General features: G+C 39.0%; 1 protein-coding gene and 1 long non-coding RNA gene across 2 annotated transcripts; both read left to right on the top strand.

Annotated features, from left to right (window-relative positions):
• Positions 1 to 11,381: 11,381 nt before the first annotated feature.
• On the top strand, positions 11,382 to 12,446 carry LOC117599242 (uncharacterized). Its single transcript, XR_004579710.2, has 4 exons — positions 11,382 to 11,497; positions 11,734 to 11,871; positions 12,033 to 12,173; positions 12,315 to 12,446. It is a non-coding gene; the product is annotated as an uncharacterized LOC117599242 (long non-coding RNA).
• An 8-nt stretch (positions 12,447 to 12,454) lies between these two features.
• Positions 12,455 to 14,710, top strand: LOC128317247 (germ cell nuclear acidic protein-like). The gene is made up of 6 exons (XM_053228440.1): positions 12,455 to 12,465; positions 12,559 to 13,259; positions 13,501 to 13,638; positions 13,754 to 13,855; positions 14,091 to 14,207; positions 14,400 to 14,710. The coding sequence occupies exons 1-6, from the start codon at positions 12,455 to 12,457 to the stop codon at positions 14,507 to 14,509; spliced, it is 1,179 nt and encodes a 392-aa protein (XP_053084415.1). The 3' UTR covers positions 14,510 to 14,710.
• Positions 14,711 to 22,847: the final 8,137 nt, after the last annotated feature.

Raw genomic sequence — 22,847 nt, 5'->3', positions numbered from 1 at the left:
GAAATAGCTCCTACAGAAGCCACAGCTGCACAGAGCATTGTGTGTTACCATGCAAGACACAGACTAACTGACCGCCCGTCATAAGTGTAGTAACCATTTCAGTCTAACAGACTATTGCAAGGATTGGAATTTTATGTAGCGAACACAGACAAGTGGAGTGATACAAACAGTGAAACGTCCGAATGCTGTTATTCTAAATATATGCACGCTTGGAATAGCGCAAGTAATTAATACAGATGATTTGTAATTTATAGTACATAACTTTAGGGGTATAATGTGTGTGTGTGTGTGTGTGTGCGCGTGTGTGTGCGCGCATGTATGAAGAGTGATTTGTAGAAGTGATTTTATTGCACATTATGGCACCATCTACCGGCACAAGACTGTAAGTCCTGGTTCTTTTAAGGTGGAAAGGAAAATCCGAATAAGAAGCTGGCAAATAAGAAGCTAACTTCAGCTACATGTAGTACAGTATACTTAACCTCACTGAATAACATTTGAGTAAATGTTAAAAAGGGAACTCTATGAAGAATATGATTGTTTCTGAGCGTACTATTATACTCAGAGGAGTTAACATAGTCATCACTCTTAAAGAGGTGCAGAAAACATGCGCAATCCTAGATGATAGAAAACAGAGAAAACTGACTTCACTGAAAATGTGTCTAATACCCTTTTGTGTCAATTTAGTTTGGAGGTGACCCCACTGCCGCTGGATGATGAAGATGCTGGCTGAAGATGGTTGTTGCCGGGAGATGGTTCAGATAGACAAGCACTGCACTGACTTGGTAAGTGGGAGCCAACCTGCTAAGGAATCAGTGCCTCTTGCTCGTGCCATTTCAGATATTACTGTCACGTTTAGGGAGCAGATCACTGAGTTGGCCAATACATACAGTGTTGAACACATGTTATTAGATCAAGGAGCCTTGATGGGTCAGAGCTACCAAAACATACCAAAACTCTGACTCATCAAGGCATGGACTCCACAAGACCGCTGAAGGTGTGCTGTGTTATCTGGCACCAAGATGTTAGCAGTAGATGCTTTAAGTCCTGTACGTGAGATCTGGTGAATTTGGAGGCCAAGTCAAAATCTTGAACTTTTTGTCATGCTCCTCAAACCATTCCTGAACAATTTTTGCAATGCGGCAGAGCGCATTATCCTGCTGAAAGAGGCTACCGCCATTAGGGAATACCATTGACATGAAAGGGTGTACTTGGTTTGCAACACTGTCAAAGTAACATCCACATGAATGCCAGGACCCAAAATTTCCCAGCAGCACATTGCCCAGAGCATCACACTGCCTCCGGCGGCTTGTCTTCTTCCCATAGTGCATCCTGGTGCCATGTCTTCCCCAGGTAAGTGACGCACTCTCACCCGGCCGTCCACATGATGTAAAAGAAAATGTGATTCGTCAGACCAGGTCTCCTTCTTCCATTGCTCTATGGTCCAGTTCTTATGCTCACGTGCCCATTGCAGGTGCTTTTGGTGGTGGACAGGGGCCAGCATGGGCACTCTGACTTGTCTGTGCAGCTCCATATGTAGCAAGATGCAATGCAATGTGTGTTCTGACACCTTTCTATCATAGCCCGCATTAACTTTTTCAGCAATTTGTGCCACAGCGTCTCTTCTGTGGGATTGGACCAGACGGGAGAGCCTTCACTTGCCATGCGCATCAGTGAGCCTTGGGCACCTATGATCCTGTCACCGGTTCACTGGTTGTACTTCCTTGGACAATTTTTGGTAGGTACTAACCACCGCATACTGGGAACACCCCACAACAACTGCCATTTTGGTGATGCCCTGACCCAGTCATCTAGCCATCACAATTTGACCCTTGTCAAAGTCACTCAAATCTTTACGCTTGCCCATTTATCCTGCTTCAATACATCAACTTCATGAACTGACTGTTCACTCACTGCCTAATATATCCCATCCCTTGACAGCCCCCACTGTAGAGAGAATGTTCAATGTTATTCATTTCACCTGTCAGTGGTTTTAATGTTATGGCTGATGGGTGAATATGAGAAAAAGCTTAGTAACATGGAGCACACAGCATCCACTCCTGCCCCTTACGCTAGCTCAAAGTCTCCTTTCGATCCAGCTGCACATTTTGATAAGGCTGAAGATCATTTAGCAAGTCTCATGAGGGCTAATAATACAGATTTCTCATTGACTATACCCATACCAATTGATACCGTGTTATTGTCAAGCATATCGTGAAATATGGGGAAGGGAGAAAGATGGGCAGGCATCTGTACAAGACGGTGCTACTGCTGTAGCTGCTACTAGGTTTATTTTGCTATAATTGTTGCCAAATTGTTCTAACCCAACAAATACTGCATTACATGATCTTGACATTGGGCAAGTCGCAGCATGGGGCAACAGGTGTGATAGAAAGTCCAGTTGCCCTTATGCCTCTTGGTCAGGAAATAGAGTGGGGAGATAAGAACGGTGGTTGATTATCTTAGGCTGAATAGCCTCACTAAGAAAGCTTTTACAACCCCTTTTGGAAACTTGCGATTCCAAAACCCGCCACAAGGTTATCTAATGCTCCTGTGTCTTTTCAGTGGACTACGGAGAGGATGATGGAAGGAATAAACCTACTGGAGGTGATTGCTTTTCTGGAGGTGATTGCTTTTCTGGATGGATCCACATTAGAGGACCATGAGGACAGATACATGAAGGTCTTGAAACACATGTCTGAGTTTGGTCTCAAATTGTCCCCTTCTAAATGTAAATTTTTCCAGTCTTCTGTGAAATACCTTCTGTATAATAGATTTCTGCTGAGGGCATTCTGCCTGATCCTGACAAAAAGCCTGAGAGTTATGAGAGTTATAAACTCTATGGCCACTATATGAGAGATATGGCCACATCTGCGGTCATTCAGGGAATTGAATTGTTTCCTAAGCTTTTTGACTGAACACTTCCAGGAAGTCACTCAGCTCATGACTGAGAAACTCACGTCAGCTCCAGTCCTAGGTTTTGCAGACTAGCAACTTCCTTATGTTCTAGCCCCTGATGCCAGCATGACAGGTTTGCGCCACAGCTAAGAGTTAGTTTAGATACTGACGAAGGCAGAAATGTATGAAATTTGCTCTTGGCATATTGAGTTGATGATGTGCTGTGTTGGAGTATTTATTCCTCATTGTATTCTGTTTTTAAGAAGTTTTTTAAAGTGTTTAAGAAGCATTTTTTCTCATAAATTTACAGTTGTACTGGAGGTGGTCAGGATTGCTAATATGCTAAATCAAGAAACAGGATGGTGTGCGCACATTCACTGGCAGAGCCAGGTGCCAACCCAAAATTTCATTGGCTACTGGCAGTTTGATGCTGTTTGACATCTCATTTCACCTCTTGTTGAAAGAAGCATTCATCTTGACACAGCACGGTGCATTTTTCAAATCGAGAACGAAGAGAGAATATTAACATTGATTGCAAGATACAGAACAATAATAAGAAGAGAGAACATGCAGAAGAAGAAGAGAGAATATTTCAACAGCTATAAACTTTCCTGTTAGACCTTTGGCCCCATTAACAGACAGTTAATCAGATAAGAGAGATCTTGTTCCCAATTTAGCCTAACATACATTATCTTTACATCTGGGCTAGTAATACATGTATATACAGTGCAGTGTCATAGGTTACAGTATATGCATGTTTAGCTAATGTGGGGTAACTTGTAGGCTACAGCTGTCAGTGTTGAGCAAGTTAACATTTAGCAATTTGAAATCCATTAACTCAGTTAGATTTTCATTCTTGAACTCAAAACGAACATTCCTTATTATCAATCTGTTAACGTTTACTCAAAGATTACCACAATTGCAGATAGCCTGTTTGCTATCGTAAAGGTGTAAGAAATTATAGCTAGCTAAGTTACTGCAGAGTAGGGCTAGCCATGATCTAACTAGTAACTTAGGCTGGTAGTTGATTTTAAGGTACAGTTATGATAATGGGGATTTGTAATTAAGATTGAGATTGGACTAAAATGTGGGTAACTGGATGCTTAGATTTTTGCATAGGGTCGATTAAACATGAAAAGAAAGGGAGAGATATCAGACGTCTTTTTAAAGAAGCACAAAGGGGCAGATCCGGTGCAAACAGTCCCCAGCCCTTGCATCACCACCGGACCCCAGAGCAGCTCCCTACCTAAGGCTAGTCAGAGTCAGTGTGGTCAGACTTCACAAGGACGCAGTCTACCACCACCAGGTCTGAGCATCTACCAGGCAGTCAGTCACATACCCAGTTCAGAATTTAAGTTTAGCTTCAGCTTGTAATAGATGATTTTGTCAGCCTCAATTTAAAATGTTGGTTGTTGATTCATATGTGGTCTTGTTTTGGTGACTGTGGCATTTTTATTGTGATTATACACTAATGGTTCTTCTGTTATTTTAATGTAATAGATGTATCAAGGGATGACACAGAGACCTGTGACTCTGAGCAAGACAGTGAGCAAGAGCTGCCAGGAGATGTCACCGAGCCCCTCCCAACTGCATCAAGCACCAGATATGCTGTTCCAAAAGGACCCAATCATAGGCCAAGCTTATACATTAGATAGCAGCTGTTAGTATCTAATCTTGTAGATCCCTTAATTATACATTTACATAGAGATATGACACATTATTTTACATGTATTTCAGACACTTCAGGATCCAGAGAAGAGGGTCCTGAACAGCAGTGTTTGAAATCATTTCTCAGAACTCAGCATGGTACAAGGAAAAGGGCTTTCAACAGCTCCTGGTATAAGGACAATTCATGGCTTGAATATTCTCTAAGTCAAGATTCGACTTATTGCTTCACCTGTAGGCATTTTTCTCTGCCCAATACACCTGAAGCTGCGTTCACATCACAATCAGGTTTTTGTAACTGAAAAAGGCACTGTTTAACGATTCTGGGTTTAACAATTAAGAACTCTGGGTTAAGTGAATTATCACTTGTACCTCTAATCATAGGATTCCTTCATGCTCCTTATATGCCAGGTTAGGGTTACACACAAATTTTCTGTCATGGTCTATGGACCCCCTGAAATAGCCTTGGCCACCCCCTGGCCACCCCATGTATGAAACTCTAGTTCCACCACTGCGTACATCCAAAAAAGTTTTTAACAGGTGCAGGGCCAAAAAATCTAAATAAATCATGAAAGGATAAAGGGATGGCACATTGCTATAATGCTCTCAAAACATTTTAATAATAAATAGAGCAGACAGCATTTCAACCATGTCGATCTTCTTCGGGCAGTAAAAACATTAAGTCCTGAAAATCTTTACAATTGCCAAATGATATATATCATGTCACTTTAGATGTTGAATCTCTGTGTAGTAATATTCCCCATGATGGAGGTGATATAGCTATTGATTTTTTTTCTACATGATTGTTTTTCGTAATAAAACTCCAGGTATCGACTGTATTAAGGAACTTGCAAGATTGGTACTTATGAAGAATTTCTTTATGTACAAGAATGATTATTATTTGTAGATCAAGGGAGCAGCAATGGGGAGTACTATGGCTCCTAGTAGTGAACATCTTAAATTTAAGTGAGTGAAGTGACGTGTAGCCAAGTATGGTGACCCATACTCGGAATTTGTGCTCTGCATTTAACCCATCCAAGTGCACACACACACACACACCGTGAACACACACCCGGAGCAGTGGGCAGCCTTTTTTTGCTGTGGCGCCCGGTGAGCAGTTAGGGGTTCGGTGCCTTGCTCAAGGGTCTCACCTTAGTCATGGTACTGAGGGTGGTAGAGAGCACTGGTCATTCACTCCCCCCCACCTACAATCCCTTCCGGACCTGAGACTCAAACCCACGACCTTCAGGTTCACCTTCGGGTTACAAGTACGAGACTCTAACCATTAGGCCACGACATAAAATTGTAAAAACGATATAAAATTGTTTTTTATGACATTGGCCTTTGTTCTCTTGATATGTTTGTATTAATTTATGTGTAGGTTTTATGTTGATTAATATTGGCTTGGATATTTTTTGTATTTTTTTTTCTATGAGATGTTTACAAGATGGCGTCGACCAGTGTTGTGGCCTGCCGTTGCTCTACTTCTCTGTCTGCTATTTTGTTTCTTTTCTGTGTTCTTTTATATCTTTTGTTTTGTCCTTGTCAATCGCGATGGGTTTATGATCGCAGTACCCTGCTTCAAATTCGTTCGTTTGTTATGGACCTGTCGATCAGCAGTGGAAATAAGTACTTCTTTTCTCATTCTGCGCTGCTACCGCACATACAGTGTTCTCTGGCTGGATGTGTGTGCTGCAGGCAAAGAAGCCGGCGAAGACGTGGGAGGCGTGCAGGCGCTAACGTGAAGTGGAGATTTAGGCGGAGATATCCTGATGTGCTGCAGTTTGCAAGAGAAGATGGTAATGCGGAGTTTGCTGTGGAGTTTTGGGGTTTGCGCCGTTCATGTTTGCTGCCATTTTCTTCGGGATTGCGTTTTTACCTGGATGGAAAGTCTTCGTCATGTTTCAGAGGTGCTGATTTGAGTAACTTACTCTATCCTAAGATGGTAAAGTCTGGTCAAGCCACAGTTGTTGCCTCTATGGTATCACAGACTTTAAAGATGTCGCTGGTTAATGCACATTCGATTACAAACAAAACTTTCATTCTAAATGATGTTATTTCACATAATGTTTTGGACTTTTTCTTTATTACAGAGACTTGGATAAATGTTGATGAGTGGAGTCTATGTCATGATCTTTGCCCAACTGACTATAACTTAATAAATACCCCCAGATCAGTGGGTCGTGGTGGGGGTCTAGCTACGGTGTGCAAACAGCAGTTTAAATGTCACCGTTTATCGCCCATGAACTACTTGAGTTTTGAAGTTCAATTATTAAAACTGGACTTCTCTACGCCTGTTTTGGGTGTGGTCATTTATCGACCTCCAAAGTATAGTCAGGCTTTTATCCAGGAATTCTCTGACTTTTTATCTCTGACTAGTTTGTTACTGTCTGATCATATCTTAATTGTTTGTGATTTTAATATTCATATTTGTTGTCCTGGGAAGCCTTTGGTTAAGGAGTTTTCAGACTTAATGGACTCATTTAATTTTATCCAACATGTCTCAGGCCCTACCCATGAGAAAGGACATACTTTGGACCTTGTTTATTCCTTAGGGTTGTCAATTTGTGATGTTGATGTTAATGACATTTGTATTTCTGGTCATATGCCTGTTATTTGCAGTGTATATGTGCTGAATGAAATGAGGGCGAGTCAGTCCTCTTATGTTTGCTCTCGTGCAATTACTCCATCTACACCACAGGCTTTTGGCGAGATCTTTAGTACCTTTTCTGATGTATCATGGTTGGAGTCTGCACCTCTCACGGCTGATCCAGATGAGTTACTTACTGTTTTTAACTCTGTTTGTTCTGAAGTCTTGGACTCTGTTGCTCCTTATAAGATTAAGCATCGTAAGGCAAATTATCAGTCTTGGTTTACTGAACATACTTGTGTTCTTAGACAGCAGTGTAGGAAGGCAGAACGGGCTTGGAAGAAAAATAAACTTCTGGTCTTTCATCAGATTTTACAAGATTCACTTCTTAGATATCAGAAAGCTGTAAAGGATGCTAAAGCAGCCTATTTTTCAAATATTATATCGCAGCACTCAAACTCGCCAAAAGTTTTGTTTCAGACCATTAACAGGTTTCTTAATCCAAATGCTGTCACGATACCTCCATCTACAAAGTGTTGCAAGAAGTTTTTAAGTGTTTTCCCTCCCATTTGGACTATTGTAATGCACTTTATTTGGGAGTAAGTAAATCTCTTATTTCAAAATTGCAATTGTCCAGAATGCAGCTGCGAGGCTCCTTACTAGCACAAAGAAAAGGGAGCATATTACTCCGGTTTTGGAAAAGCTGCATTGGCTTCCCTTTACATATCGGATTTAGTATCAGGTGTTGCTGTACATTTTTAAAGCTGTCCATGATATGGCCCCAGAATATATTACGGATCTGATTCATATGCACTCTGGCAGACCTCAAAGAACACTTAACTGCTTACTGCTCTCAGTTCCGAAAACTCGGCTGAAAACTAAAGGGGATCGGGCATTTTCGGTCGCTGGCCCAAGACTGTGGAATGCTCTTCCACCTGAGATCAGATTTGCACCCTCAGTTGATGTTTTTAAATCTTGCTTGAAAACATATGTTTTCTATGGCTTTTAATTGTTGATTTTCGAAAGATGTAAATTGTTTTAATTTTTTCTTCAAGGTTATTTTTATTGTTTTTGTTTTGTTGATTTTTGTTTTACCATCCTTGTATTATAGTGCTGCTGTACAGTCCTTTGGTCTACTTTGTAGTGGAAAGGGCTCTATAAATAAAGTAGACTTGAGACTTGAGTAGACTATTTTTTGCGTGTTGATGTCATTCATTTGGTGGATATTTTGGGATTCATTGGTGATTATATTATATTGGAGAGGGTGATTTATTTTCTGGAGTTTTTCACTTTTTTGCTTATTTGTTGTCTATGCCCATTGTCAGGTATGCATTTAAAGATTTTCAGGATTTAAGGTTTTTACTGCCTGATGAAGACTGACACAGACGAAATGTCTGCTCTGCGTATTATTACAATGTTTTGAGACCACTATAGCAGTGTGCCGTCCCTTTTTCCTTCCAAAATGCTAAATTGCTCCTTGATATGAATGTGTGCGTATGAATGTGTGTGTGCGCGCATGGTGCCCTCTGATGGACTGGCATCTCATCTGGGAACAATCGTCCTGTCTTGTGCCCCGTGTTCCCAGGGCTGGCTCTGGATCCACCACAATCCTGATCAGGATAAAACGGTTGCTGAAGATAAATGAATTAATTAATGCTATGATATATGAAAAATATACTGTTTTATATAGTGAGAGTGTGTGTTTAAAGCATTGGCATATTATTATTGTGATGCTTTTTAGTCTTCTGTGTCAAGCACAACTCAAGGAAAAGATATGCGTCCACTTTAACCAGAGTTTAAAACCACAGCATCAGTTTCCAGTAATCACTAAATGATGGATACTTGGGCTTAGATCAGCTGCATATTGTCTTCCCTGGGAGCCCGTTAGAAGAAAAACAAAGAGTACAGTGTAAGGTGATCATCTTGCAGTGTGTGACGCAAACATGAAATGCAGGAAAATAAACCAGAAAGAAACTTGCTAGTGCTGTTAACTTGTAGCTTCTCGGATGTTTTATCATAGAAGAAACAATTTATTATAGACCACACCATCAGAAACACTATGAATAGGCAGGAGGCTTTTATGTAAAAGTAGTGGGGAAAGCCTACAACATGAGCTATGCCTGCTTATCATCAGGAGAGGATTCTCTCTGGAACTGGACACATGGCACCCCGAATATTATCTATCTTTAAGACTGAGACATTCTGTTTCTTGAAAGGTTTAGGAACATAAAATGTCTGTTTAGCAAAAAAGCTAAAATTAATGTGGAAAATTGATTAGTAAATACACTATTGCATAACTGAAATGTATACATATGAAACATTGGCTTGTTCCTGGTTGATTGTCCTGCTTGTTTGAGGCAGGACCCAAAGTAGAATGTTGTGATGGAATTTTTCTACATTATGATGTCATAAAGGTAAGGCTGCAGTTTTCCCTCACAATGAGCGTTCACTTCAGACCACGTTAAGCCACTGAGGAGGATCGCAGCAAAACACACTGAAGAGGATTGCAGCGTTTCTACTGAAGACAAAACTGTTACTGACTTTTTTGACCACACGAGAGAGATAACCAAGCTAATGGATATCTTTGTGGATGCCACTGAGAAGGCCACCAGCCAGAGTCTGAGTGAGTAAATGTACTAAATGAACAAAGAACCAAATTGAAAAGGACCAAGTTGGGTAACTGTTGATATTTATTAATGTTAAAACGCCAGTTTAAGAAGCTCAGCACTTATAAATATCACCTCTTAACACGTCATAGTGCTCCATATATACTACTCGTTTACTGCTTTTTAACATGTTAAGGTGGTAAAAGTCAAATTCTATAATTATTTTCATGAAAAAAAAAATGCTCGTTTCAGGAGAAAAGATGAGCCAGAGGACATGCGCCAAGGCTGAAGCTGAGGCTAGGGAACTGATGGGCAGGTTCCTCAAGGATATTGAAGCAAATGACAAAGAACTGAGTGCGTAAAGAACTGATATGGAAAACTGACAATATTATTGAGATGAATGCTGAAGATACTGAACACAGAATCTGAAGATGAACCCTTAACATTCTTATTACAGGAGAAAGGATCCGCACTAAGGCCGTTAGGGTACTGATGGGAATTTTCCTCTGCGATACTGAGACAAATGACACCTCCATGAGTAAGTTACTATTGTAGGGAGAATGATAGGAGGAATAACAATAATGAGAAGGAAAGTCAATAATATGAAAGTAATATTTTAAAACAGAGTTCCTGAAAGAGGTGGATGCTTTAGCAGAGGAAGAGGATGAAGCCATCAGTCAGGTCTTGGAGGAGGAAGAGGGAACAATCGACCTGCCACTGGGTGAACAAAAAATATAATCTCAGAATAATTTCTGACAAAATGTGAAAACTCTCATATTGTTTCTGTGGTAATTAACACAGGTAGCTCATATTAATAAATATAATACTGCATATGTACTACCCCTGTATTCTTAACAAGGTGCTAAAATGTTGGAAATATTTGATCTTTAAAACTAAAGTTCAGAAATTTTAAATTTTCACTACCACTGATATATCCCTTTAACTATAAAATAAGTTTCACACAATCCCTCCAAACAACTACTCAAACAAACAAACAAATAAAAGCTGAGACTGCAGTATGGTTAATGGATGTTAAACTGGATGAGACTATAAGTGATTTTTAAAACATTATCAGTGAATTTGTAATTATGAAAATTAAATAAAAGTGGCAATAATAATATTATATAATATTATGATTGTGACATTATATATCATTTTCAAATGATGTAGTAAACGGCAATAAGACAGAGAAGACTGTTGAAAACAGCGGGAATGGAAAGGAGAAAAAGAAATGGACCAGGAGAGGGACACGAGGCAAAGGAAGGAAGATAAATTACAAAAAGTTCCAGGCCAGCAAAGAAGGTATTATTATTATTAATATCATATCATGATGGCAGTAATGTAACTGGAGAATATTGCTGATATTAAATTAAATGAGGAATTGAAATGAAACATTTTATTTGCCTCAATTAATACAATCTAAACATTATATCTAGTTTTAATTATGAATAATGTGATTTTTTTTCAGAAGGAGATAAGGCTGAAGCTGAGGCTAAAGCTGACGCTGAAGCTGAACTTGTAACTGATGCTCACACTGATGCTGAAGTTGAGGCTGAAATTGAAGCTGAAGCTGAGGCAAAAGCTGACGCTGAAACTGAACCTGAGGCTGAAGCTGAGGCTAAAACTGAACCTGAGGCTGAAGCTGAGGCTAAAACTGAACCTGAAGCTGAACCTGAGGCTGAAGCCGTTGCTGAAGAAAGAAAGCCAGAAGACACAGAAACAGAGAACAGCACATCTCTGGGTGAGTAGGAGCAATCACTCACACTAATATACCACTTTAAGTAAGATAAATTTCACACAATCCCTTCAAACATCAACTACTCAAAGAAATAAGTAAGTAAACAAACAAACAAAAAAATACAAATAAGTAAAACAATCACTGCATTCATCCTTCACTGATAAGTATTATTAATAACCACTGAACTTCAATATTAGCATTATTTAAGACTGACATTATTCATTTATTATTTCCTAAAGATGGAGCAAAAGGCAACAATGCAGACCAGCCAGCCGAAAGCATCAGGAAAGGAAACGAGAAAAAGAAATGGACCAGGAGAGGAACACGAGGCAGAGGGAGAAAGATCAATTACGAAAAATTACAGGCCAACAAAGCAGGTATTAATATTAATATCATGTCATGATGTCAGTAATGTACCTTAAGAATTGCTGATATTAAATGAAATGAGGAATTGAAGTTATACCCTTTATCTGCCCCAATTAATACAATCTAAACATTATATTAAGTTTTAATTGTGAATCCTGTGACTTTTTTTCAGAAGAAGATAAGGCTGAAGCTGTTGCTGAAGCAGAGACTAAAGTTGAGGCTGAAGTAGATGCTAAAGATGAGGTTGAAGCTGAGGCTGACCCTGAAGAAAGAAAGCCAGAAGGTGCTGAAACAGAGAACAGCACATTCCTGGGTGTGTAGAAACAATCACTGACACTGATGTAATAATAATAATAATAATAATAATAATACTAATAATAATAATAATAATAATAATAATAATTATTATTATTATTATAATAGTGACATTATACATTATTTTTCAATGATGCAGTAAACGGCAATAAGACGGAGAAGACTGTTGAAAACAGTGGGAATGGAAATGAGAAAAAGAAAAGGACCAGGAGAGGGACACGAGGAAAAGGAAGGAAGATAAATTACAAAAAGTTCCAGGCCAACAAAGAAGGTATTATTATGTCAGTAATGTAACTGAAGAACTGCTGATATTAAATTAAATTAGGAATTGAAGTGAAACATTTTATCTGCCTCATTTAATACAATCTATACATTTTATCAAGTTATAATTGTGAATCCTGTGACTTTTTTTCAGAAGGAGATAAGGCTGAAGCTGAGGCTGAAGCTGTTTTTGAAGCTGAACCTGATGCTGAAGCTCACACTGATGCTGAAGTTGAGGCTGAAGCTAACATTGATGCTGAAGTTGAGGCTAAAACTGAACATGAGGCTGAAGCTGAAACTGGGGATGAAGCTCACATTGATGCTGAAGTTGAGGCTCAAGCTGAAACTGAACATGAGACTGAAGCTGAGGCTAAAACTGAACATGAGGCTGAAGCTGAAACTGGGGATGAAGCTCACATTGATGCTGAAGTTGAGGCTCAAGCTGAAACTGAACATGAGACTGAAGCTGAGGCTAAAACTGAACATGAGGCTGAAGTTGAGGCTGACACTGAAGCTGAAACTGAGACTGAAGCCGAGTCTAAAACTGAACCTGAGGCTGAACCTGACACTGAGGATGAAGCTCACATTGATGCTGAAGTTGAGGCTCAAGCTGAAACTGAACATGAGGCTGAAGCTGAGGCTAAAACTGAACATGAGGCTGAAGTTCAGCCTGACACTGAAACTGAACCTGAGACTGAAGCTGAGACTAAAACTGAACCTGAGGCTGAAGTTGAAGTTGACACTGAAGCAGAACCTGATGCTGAATGTGCTGCTGAAGAAAGAAAGACGGATGACGCTGAAACAGAGAACAGCACATCTCTGGGTGAGTACGATCAATCACTCACACTGATATACCTCTTTAATTGTTAAATAAATTTCATACAATCCCTTCAAACATCAACTACTCAAAGAAATGAGTAAGTAAACAAACTAATAAATACAAATAAGTAAAAAAAAAAATCACTGCATTCACCCTTCACTGATAATAAGTATTATTAATAACCACTAAGCTTCAGTAATAGTATTGTTTAAGACTGACATTGTTGATTTATTACTTCCTAAAGATGGAGCAAATGGCAATGATGCAGACGAGCCTGCTGAAAGCATCAGGAAAGGAAATGAGAAAAAGAAAAGGACCAGGAGAGGGACACGAGGCAGAGGGAGAAAGATCAATTACAAAAAGGTCCAGGACAACAAAGCAGGTATTAATATTAATATCACGTCATGATGTCAGTAATGTAACTGCTGATGTTAGTTCAATTCATGTGGTTTGCTGGTATTATTGCTGTTAGAAAATATTAACTTTTTCAAAAACAGGGATGCTGAAAGAGGTGGATGATGGAGCGGAGGCCGAAGCTATCGGTGACCTGATGAACATCCTCCTGGATGAGACAGAGGAAACTAATGGCCCATCTCTGGGTGAGTATAAAACTATAATCTAAGAATAATTTCAGACAAAATGCAAAAAATAACTGAAAAGAGCCTCATATTAAATTTGCCATGGCGATGAACACAGTTAATTCGTATTAATAACACATAATACTCCATATCTACTAACCCTATATTCTTAACAAGATGCTATAATGTTCAAAATATTTGAAAATTTTAACTAAAGTTAAAAAATGAAAAGTTTTAAATAAATTTTTTTTTACAGCAGGAGAAAGTGGGGAGATCACGATGAGTGCTGACATTGAAGCTGAGGCTGAAGCCTTTAATGGTTTCCTCACCGTCCTCCTGGAGGAGATAAGGGACAAGATCAACCTGCCTCTGGGTAAGTAAAGAAATTAACTTCCAATGAGGAAATAGCATTTGTATTACAAATAATAAATACCCTTTACACTGATAGTGCTGTACATGTTTGCACAACCAGAGTTAATCTGCAATAAAGAAGGGCTACGCCCATGAAGAGCTTTAAAGTAGGAAACCTAAATATTGCAATCTTAAATTACAATATTTAAAACAGGGATGCTGCAAGAGGTGGATGATGGGGCGGAGGCTGATGCCATCAAGCAGCTCCTGAACGTCTTCCTGGATCAGGCAGGCGAAATGATTGACCTGCCTCTGGGTAAGTAAAGAAAATAAATTATAATCTGTGAATAATATTTCAATTACAAATTTAAATACAATTCACGTTGACAAAGTGCTATGAGGATTTGCAAAAACAAATCATACAAGCTTACATTAAATTAAATGAACTGCGAGAAAATAAAGGAAACTAAATTTTGCTGTTAGAAAACTGACAATATTAACTTATTTAAAAACAGGGATGCTAAAAGAGGTGGATGATGGGGCGGAGGCTGAAGCCATCGACCAGCTCCAGAACGTCTTCCTGGATCAGGCAGGAAAAACTTCTGGCCAGTCTCTGGGTAAGTAAAGAAAATAAATTGTAATAAAATTATTTGACGTGCTGTGTTAGAGAGCTCTGATTTTGTTGTTTGAAAACTGAGAATTTTATCTTATTTAAAAATAGGGATGCTGAAGGAGTTGGATGATGGGGCGGAGGCTGAAGCCATCAACCCGCTCCAGAACGTCCTCCTGGATGAGACACAAGAAAAGATCCACCTGCCTCTGGGTAAGTAAAGAACATAAATAATAATATGCCAAAAACATTTCAATTACAACGTTAAATAACATTCACACTGGCAAACTGATGTACAGATTTGCAAAAGCAAATCATACAAACATATTAAATCAAATGAAACGCAATAAAATAAAGGAAACTGAAATGCTGCAAAAGAAGTATTAAGAAAATTTAATGTGCTGTTAGAGAGCTCTGATTTTACTGTCAGAAACTGAGAATATTAATTTCTTTAAAAACAGGGATGCTGAAAGAGGTGGATGATGGGGCGGAGGCTGAAGCCATCAACCAGCTCCAGAACGTCCTCCTGGATCAGGCAGAAGAAAAGATCCACCTGCCTCTGGGTGAGTAAAGAATATAAATATTAATATGCCAAAAACATTTCAAATTGATGTACAGATTTGAAAAAGCAGTTCATACAAACATATTAAATGAAAAGCAATAAAATAAAGGAATCTGAAATGCTGCAAAAGAAGTATCAAGAAAATTTGACATGCTGTTAGAGAGCTCTGATTTTGCTGTTAGTAAGCTGAGAATATTAATCCATTTAGAAACAGGGATGCTGAAAGAGGTGGATGATGGGGCGGAGGCTGAAGCCATCAACCAGCTCCAGAAAGTCCCTCTGGATGAGACAGAAGAAAAGATCCACCTGCCTCTGGGTGAGTAAAGAACATAAATAATAATATGCCAAAAACATTTCAATTACAACGTTAAATAACATTCACACTGGCAAATTGATGTACAGATTTGCAAAAACAAATCATACAAACATATTAAATGAAATGAAACGCAATAAAATAAAGGAAACTGAAATACTGCAAAAGAAGTATTAAGAACATTTAATGTGCTGTTAGAGAGCTCTGATTTTACTGTCAGAAACTGAGAATATTAATTTCTTTAAAAACAGGGATGCTGAAAGAGGTGGATGATGGGGCGGAGGCTGAAGCCATCAACCAGCTCCAGAAAGTCCCTCTGGATGAGACAGAAGAAAAGATCCACCTGCTGTCTCTGGGTAAGTAAAGAAAATAAATTGTAATTAAATCGTTTGATGTGCTGTGTTAGAGAGCACTGATTTTGCTGTCAGTGATAATGTTAATTTATTTAAATACAGGGATGCTGAAAGAGGTGGATGATGGGGCGGAGGCTGAAGCCATCAACCAGCTCCAGAACGTCCCTCTGGATGAGACAGAAGAAAAGATCCACCTGCCTCTGAGTGAGTAAAGAACATAAATAATAATATGCCAAAAACATTTCAATTACAACGTTAAATAACATTCACACTGGCAAATTGATGTACAGATTTGCAAAAGCAGATCATACAAACATATTAAATCAAATGAAACGCAATAAAATAAAGGAAACTGAAATGCTGCAAAAGAAGTATTAAGAAAATTTAATGTGCTGTTAGAGAGCTCTGATTTTACTGTCAGAAACTGAGAATATTAATTTCTTTAAAAACAGGGATGCTGAAAGAGGTGGATGATGGGGCGGAGGCTGAAGCCATCAACCAGCTCCAGAATGTCGTCCTGGATCAAGCAGGGGAAACTTCTGGCCAGTCTCTGGGTAAGTAAAGAAAATAAATTGTAATTAAATCGTTTGATGTGCTGTGTTAGAGAGCACTGATTTTGCTGTCAGTGATAATATTAATTTATTCAAATACAGGGATGCTGAAAGAGGTGGATGATGGGGCGGAGGCTGAAGCCATCAACCAGCTCCAGAACGTCCTCCTGGATCAAGCAGGGGAAGCTTCTGGCCAGTCTCTGGGTAAGTAAAGAAAATAAATTATAATAAAATCGTTTGATGTGCTGTGATAGAGAGCTCTGATTTTGCTGTTAGAAAGCTGAGAATTTTATCTGATTCAAAAACAGGGATGTTGAAAGAGGTGGATGATGGGGCGGAGGCTGAAGCCATCAACCAGCTCCAGAACGTCCTCCTGGATCAGGCAGGAAAAACTTCTGGCCAGTCTCTGGGTAAGTAAAGAAAATAAATTATAATAAAATTATTTGATGTGTTGTGTTAGAGAGCTCTGATTTTGCTGTTAGAAAGCTGAGAATATTAACTTACTTTAAAACAGAGATGCTAAAGGAGGTGGATGATGGGGTGGAGACTGAAGCCATCAACCAGCTCCAGAACGTCTTCCTGGATCAGGCAGAGGAAACTTCTGGCCAGTCTCTGGGTGAGCAAAAAATATAATCTCAGACAAATTTCACACAAAATGCAAAACAATAACTGCAAAAAGCCTCACATTAATGTTGCTGTGGTGATGAATGCAATTAACTCGTATTAATAACACGTAATACTCCATATCTACTGACCATATGTTCTTAACAAGATGCTATAATTCAAAATATTTGAACTTAAACTAGAGTTAGAAAATTGTAAGTTTGAAATGGATTTTTTTTACAGCAGGAGAAAGTGGGGAGATCGTGACGAGTGCCAACGCTGAAGCTGAGGCTGAAGCCTTTAATGGTTTCCTCACCGTCCTCCTGGAGGAGACAAGGGACAAGAACAACCTGCCTCTGGGTAAGTAAAGAAATTAACTTCCAATGAAGAAACAGCATTTGTATTACACATTTAAAGATAAATTGATAAAGTGCACTATAATAATGTAAGAAAACTTTTTTTTGTTATAACAGCTAAATAAAACCCCAACTGATATTGATGTTACAGGTCAATCAGCTCAGCAACAGATTCCATTAATAATGGACTTAATGCATAGTTCTCCATATCTACTACTCATATATCACTTCTTAAGCACTGAATCCCTAAACAGAAACACTGTAAAAGATTGTTGTATTTAATAGGCTTTTGTAAATTAAATGAATTTTGAGTTCCTGTGGCATTAAATAACTCATAGATATTTACCGGGATGAAGCGGTTATTAATATTAACATCATCTCATGAAGTTAGTAATGTACCTGGAGAACTGCTGATATTAAATTAAAATAAATTAAGAATTGAAGTGAAACACTTGCTCAGCCTCATTTAATAGAATCTAAAGTTTTCATTGTGAATAATGTGACTTTTTTCAGAAGAAGTTGAGGCTGAAGCTCAAGAAAGAAATCCAGAAGAGGCTGAAACAGAGAATAGCACATCTCTGGGTGAGTAGGAGCAAGCACTCACACTGATATACCTCTTTAACTGTAAAATAAATTTCACACAATACCTCCAAAAATAAACTACTCAAATAAACACACACACACACAAACAAACAAACAAACAAATAAGTACATAAGTTAATTAATTAATTAAAAGCTGAGGCTGCAGTACAGCTAGTGGACGGTAAACTGGATGAAACTATACGTAATTTGTAAAAATATTTATAAGTGAAAATTGTAATTATGAAAATATTCAGTAAAGTAGAAATAATAATATTATTTATGATTGTGACATTATACATTATTTCCTAAAGATCAAGTAAACGGCAATAATACAGACGGGCCTGTTGAAAACACTGGGAATGGAAACGAGAAAAAGAAAAGGACCAGGAGAGGGACACGAGGCAAAGGAAGAAAGATAAATTACAAAAAGTTCCAGGACAACAAAGCAGGTATTAATATTAATATCACATCATTATGTCAGTAATGTAACTGAACAACTGCTGATATTAGCTCAGTTCGTGTTAAACAAAGAATCTAGACATTGTATCAAGTTTTATTTGTGAATCATGTGACTTTTGTCCGGACGATCTGCAGCTGAGGCCATAGAAAGACCACCAGAAGATGCAGAAACAATGAACAGCACACCTCTGGGTGAGTAGGAGCAATCACTCGCACTTACATACCTCTTTACGTTTCACAGAATCCCTCCAATCATCAAATACTCTGACAATAGGTGCATTATTCGAATGTGTACAATAATATTTTGTCTATTTATTGCAGCTGTAGTTCTTTTTACACCCTGAGCTTTTTGTTCCAAGACTATAGTGCACATCTGGATAGCTGTTCATGTTTATGTATGTCAAAGCAGACAAACACATGGTGAAGGCGGAAAAAGACTTGCATAGTAATTTCTCTAATTCTGTCCCACAGCTGAACAGAATGGAGGGAGGAAAGAGCTGATGGATGCCAAAGCATCAAGAGACCAACATAAAAGACAGACACAAAGAAAGCCACAGACACAGTCACATGTCTGGACACACCGTGACAGAGCCTGCGAGTCAGGGTGGAGAGGACCTGCTCACTGGGACCGGAGAGACAGGAGAATCCCGAGAAGATCAACTCAAGACACACCATCACATGCTGGAGCCTGATCTGTTGAACAGCACACACACACACACACACACACACACACACACTCTAAACCCAGTGCACACACTAACACACATATACACACACAAAACCAATGCACACAAACACGCATACACAGAAAACCCAATGAACAAACAAACACACACAAACACACACACACAAAACACCCCCGCCAAGCCCCCATCCTAACCTTAAGCCTAACCCTACCACCACCCCTATTCCCCAATCCAATTATTAAAATTATTTTTAAAAATGGACGCTTATGCCTTTGCTGGTTTTTGGCCCGGAGAAGAATATTACTTGATTGGAAATCAAGCAAACCACCATCAGTTTCACTCTGGCTTAGCGTGTGATGATGCTTTTGAAATTGGAGAAAATTAAATATTCACTTTGAGGATCTACTAAACATTTTTATTCAGTATGGAACCCCATGATTTTATATTTTGAAAGGTGCATAACTCTCCCCCAATCTAAAATTATAAGTAGAATCAGAAGACCCATCTATATGGGCATGGATATCACAATCAGACAGAATGGGCTAACAATATTACATAATATATGGGCTGTAAACTGTAAACTATTTAGTATAGTAGTGTAGCAGCAACAAGTATATCTGTACCAGCAATAAGTATATCTGTACCAGCAGTAAGTATATCTGTAGCAGTAGTAAGTTTATCTGTAGCAGCAATAAGTATATCTGGAGCAGCAATAAGTATATCTGGAGCAGCAGTAAGTATAGCATTCCAAAAATATAAAATGTCTGATGCAGCTTTGTAAAGTGTGGTGTGCAGTGGTATTGACAATTGACTTGATGTGTTCCGTTATCTTTCTGTGTCCTATATGGTCATATAACACCGGTTACATCCCAAATCACTCCCTGTTGGAGACATGTAGTGTACTACTTATGGTGTAAAAGTCATTGTGTACATAGCAAGTGTATAGGGAACAGAAAACCGTTTGGGGTTCGGCCTTTTTTTTATTATTTAATCGACATATTTAATAAAGTGTAAATATTCAAATGAAAATAACCACTTACTATCCTCTTATCTTCTGCAATATCAAACGCCAGTTAATTCCTATTCATCATCAGTTTATATACTTGTAAATCCTAAATTTATACACGCAAAGATTCTTAAGGTCTTTTCTTCACTGAACTACATTACCTATCAGCCTCAGCATGTCACATGACCATGTCACATGGCTCACTAAGCACTTACAGCTGTTATGTATTACCCCAATCAGCACCCCTACTGAAGTCCTGGTCTCTGTATGTGTCACTGTTGAGCTTTTGTTGTTGGCGTGTGTATGTGTTGTCGTTTGTGCTGTAGTATATAAAATGTAAATATGTGATAAAAAAGGACAGGAAAAGGTGGTGTAGGAGCAGTTTGTAGCAGGTTTTCTGACAGGAACACTGGAGTGAGTCCAGTGCCACAAGCTGGTGGATGTTGGACGCAGTGATAGAGCTGGCAGAGGAAAACATGGCAGCATATCCAGGGGCAGACAGCGCTCTCTCTCTCTCTCTCTCTCTCTCTCCCTCCCTCTGTGTGCGCATGCGTTGTGTGAGTTTGTACGAGAGCGGGGTGTGCTGTTGCGAGAATTGCTTTTTCTTGGACGTTTTCCCTCTTTTTAGTCAGTTGGTTTGTCTTTTTAGGCGGTATAGCGCGGGTCTTGCGGTACTGTAAACGCCGGGATGGCGGCAGTTCCCGTGCAGGAAACGCCACCTGTGCTCTCACTTCGTAATGGGTGCAGGTGTGTGCCAGACCCTGGTGTTGCGGTCGAAGAGTTGCTCTTAGTTGTAGGAGAGCAGGTCGGGTTTGAGAATATACTGTCGGCCTCACGAATGAGCAAAGTAATCGTCTTTTTGATGAGTGAAGCTTTATTGAATCAGCTGACTGTGAGCGGAATATGGGTGAAGGAGGCTTTTGTACCGATCACCCCGCTGTCCGCTCCAGCTACCAGAATCACTATTTCTAATGTCCCTCCTTTTATTTCTAATGATGTTATCATCAAAGAATGAACGAGATTCAAGATGATTCCGTTAGGGTGTAAAAATGCGGCGCTTAAACATGTGCTTTCTTTACAAAAGGTAAAGGAGGTGTAGAAGCCCGTAATTTCTTTCCTGACCTTGATAAGTGTGTCTCTTCTGTGATGTGGGCATGAAAAGTGAGTAGTTACAAGGAACTTTCACAACAAAAGCGTTTTCGCCTAAAGAAACATCACTGCAATTAGACAACCAGGTAGATCGACACAAAAAGAGGGGCTAATAAGAGGGAAAACAAAATGAACATGCTGAATTGTATCTGTATCTCCTTTCTATACTGTCTACTCCTTCCCTCTTTCATCTTTATGGAGATCTTAAGAATAGGATCCGTTAATGTGAATGGGATGAGGGATGCGAGAGAGATCATTTTTTAAAGGAAATAATTAATTTGAATGAGTCGAATGTTATTTTCCTTCAAGAGAGTCATAGTAGCCAAAGCAATGAATTTGAATGGAGATTGTGGTGGGAGGGAGAACGTGTTCTCAGTCATGGGACTAATTTAAGTGCAGGGGTGGCTGTGCTTTTTTTCCCCCTGCTGTTAAAGCCAAAATTTTATTGAAACATGAGTTAGAACCTGGAAGGCTGCTAACTGTAAGGGCAGAAATAAGTAGCTTCTGCTTTTTGTTTGTGAATATTTTACGCTCCTGATACTGGCCCTGATAGAATTAAACTTTTCATTAAGCTGAAACAATTTTTAAGGCAAAACCAGAATGAAGATTTTATTGTTTTGGTGGGGGGGACTGGAATTGCACATTGGATTTTACACTTAATAGAAATGGGGAGGAGCCACATTCACAGTCAGCACTCTGTTTAGGTAATGTGATTGAGAACCTGAATTTTTTTAGATGTTTGTAGAGAACACGATCCTTCAACGCGACAGTACACTTGAGTGAAAGTCAGCACTGGTCTGATTTCTGCTGCATGTTTTGACCTGTTTTATGTATCTGGAAATATGAGAAATAGTTAGAAACACAACTGTTGTCCCCATGTCCTTCTCTGATCACAAATTTATCACAGTTGATTGTGTCTTGGACATAAGACTGAGTTATTATTGGCATTTTAATGTAAGACTCTTAGAAGACAAACTTTTTATTGAGAAATTTAAGTTATTTTGGGAAAGTTGAAAAGGTCTGTTTTGATAGTATAATTCAGTGGTGAGACGTGGGGCAAGCACATATAAAGTTGTTTTGTCAGCAATACGCTTCTTATTCCACTTCATGCTTGAAGAAGACATTGGAGCAACTGGAACAAGAAATTACTGCTATTGAGAGAAACATGACTTAACAACACTGTTGGTTTACAGGAAAAGTGGACTGAAAAAAAACTTTCCTTAAGTTCTATCTTAAATGAAAAAGTCAAGGGTGCACTTAAGGCGCAAGTTTTTAACAGTGAGAGACATGGATGATCCTACTTCTTTTTTTTTCTTTCATTTGGAACACAAAGCTGCTCAAGACAAACAGATGTACAGTCTAAAGGACAGTATTGGGTGTATTACTTCTGACCCAGTGGACATGTGTAGACTGGCTGTAGACTTTTACTCTA

The sequence above is a fragment of the Pangasianodon hypophthalmus genome, chromosome 2, assembly GCF_027358585.1.
Source record: "Pangasianodon hypophthalmus isolate fPanHyp1 chromosome 2, fPanHyp1.pri, whole genome shotgun sequence".
Taxonomy (NCBI): Eukaryota; Metazoa; Chordata; class Actinopteri; order Siluriformes; family Pangasiidae; genus Pangasianodon; species Pangasianodon hypophthalmus.
The sequence above is the reverse complement of the archived record's forward strand: the minus strand, read 5'-3'. Positions and strand labels throughout refer to the sequence as shown.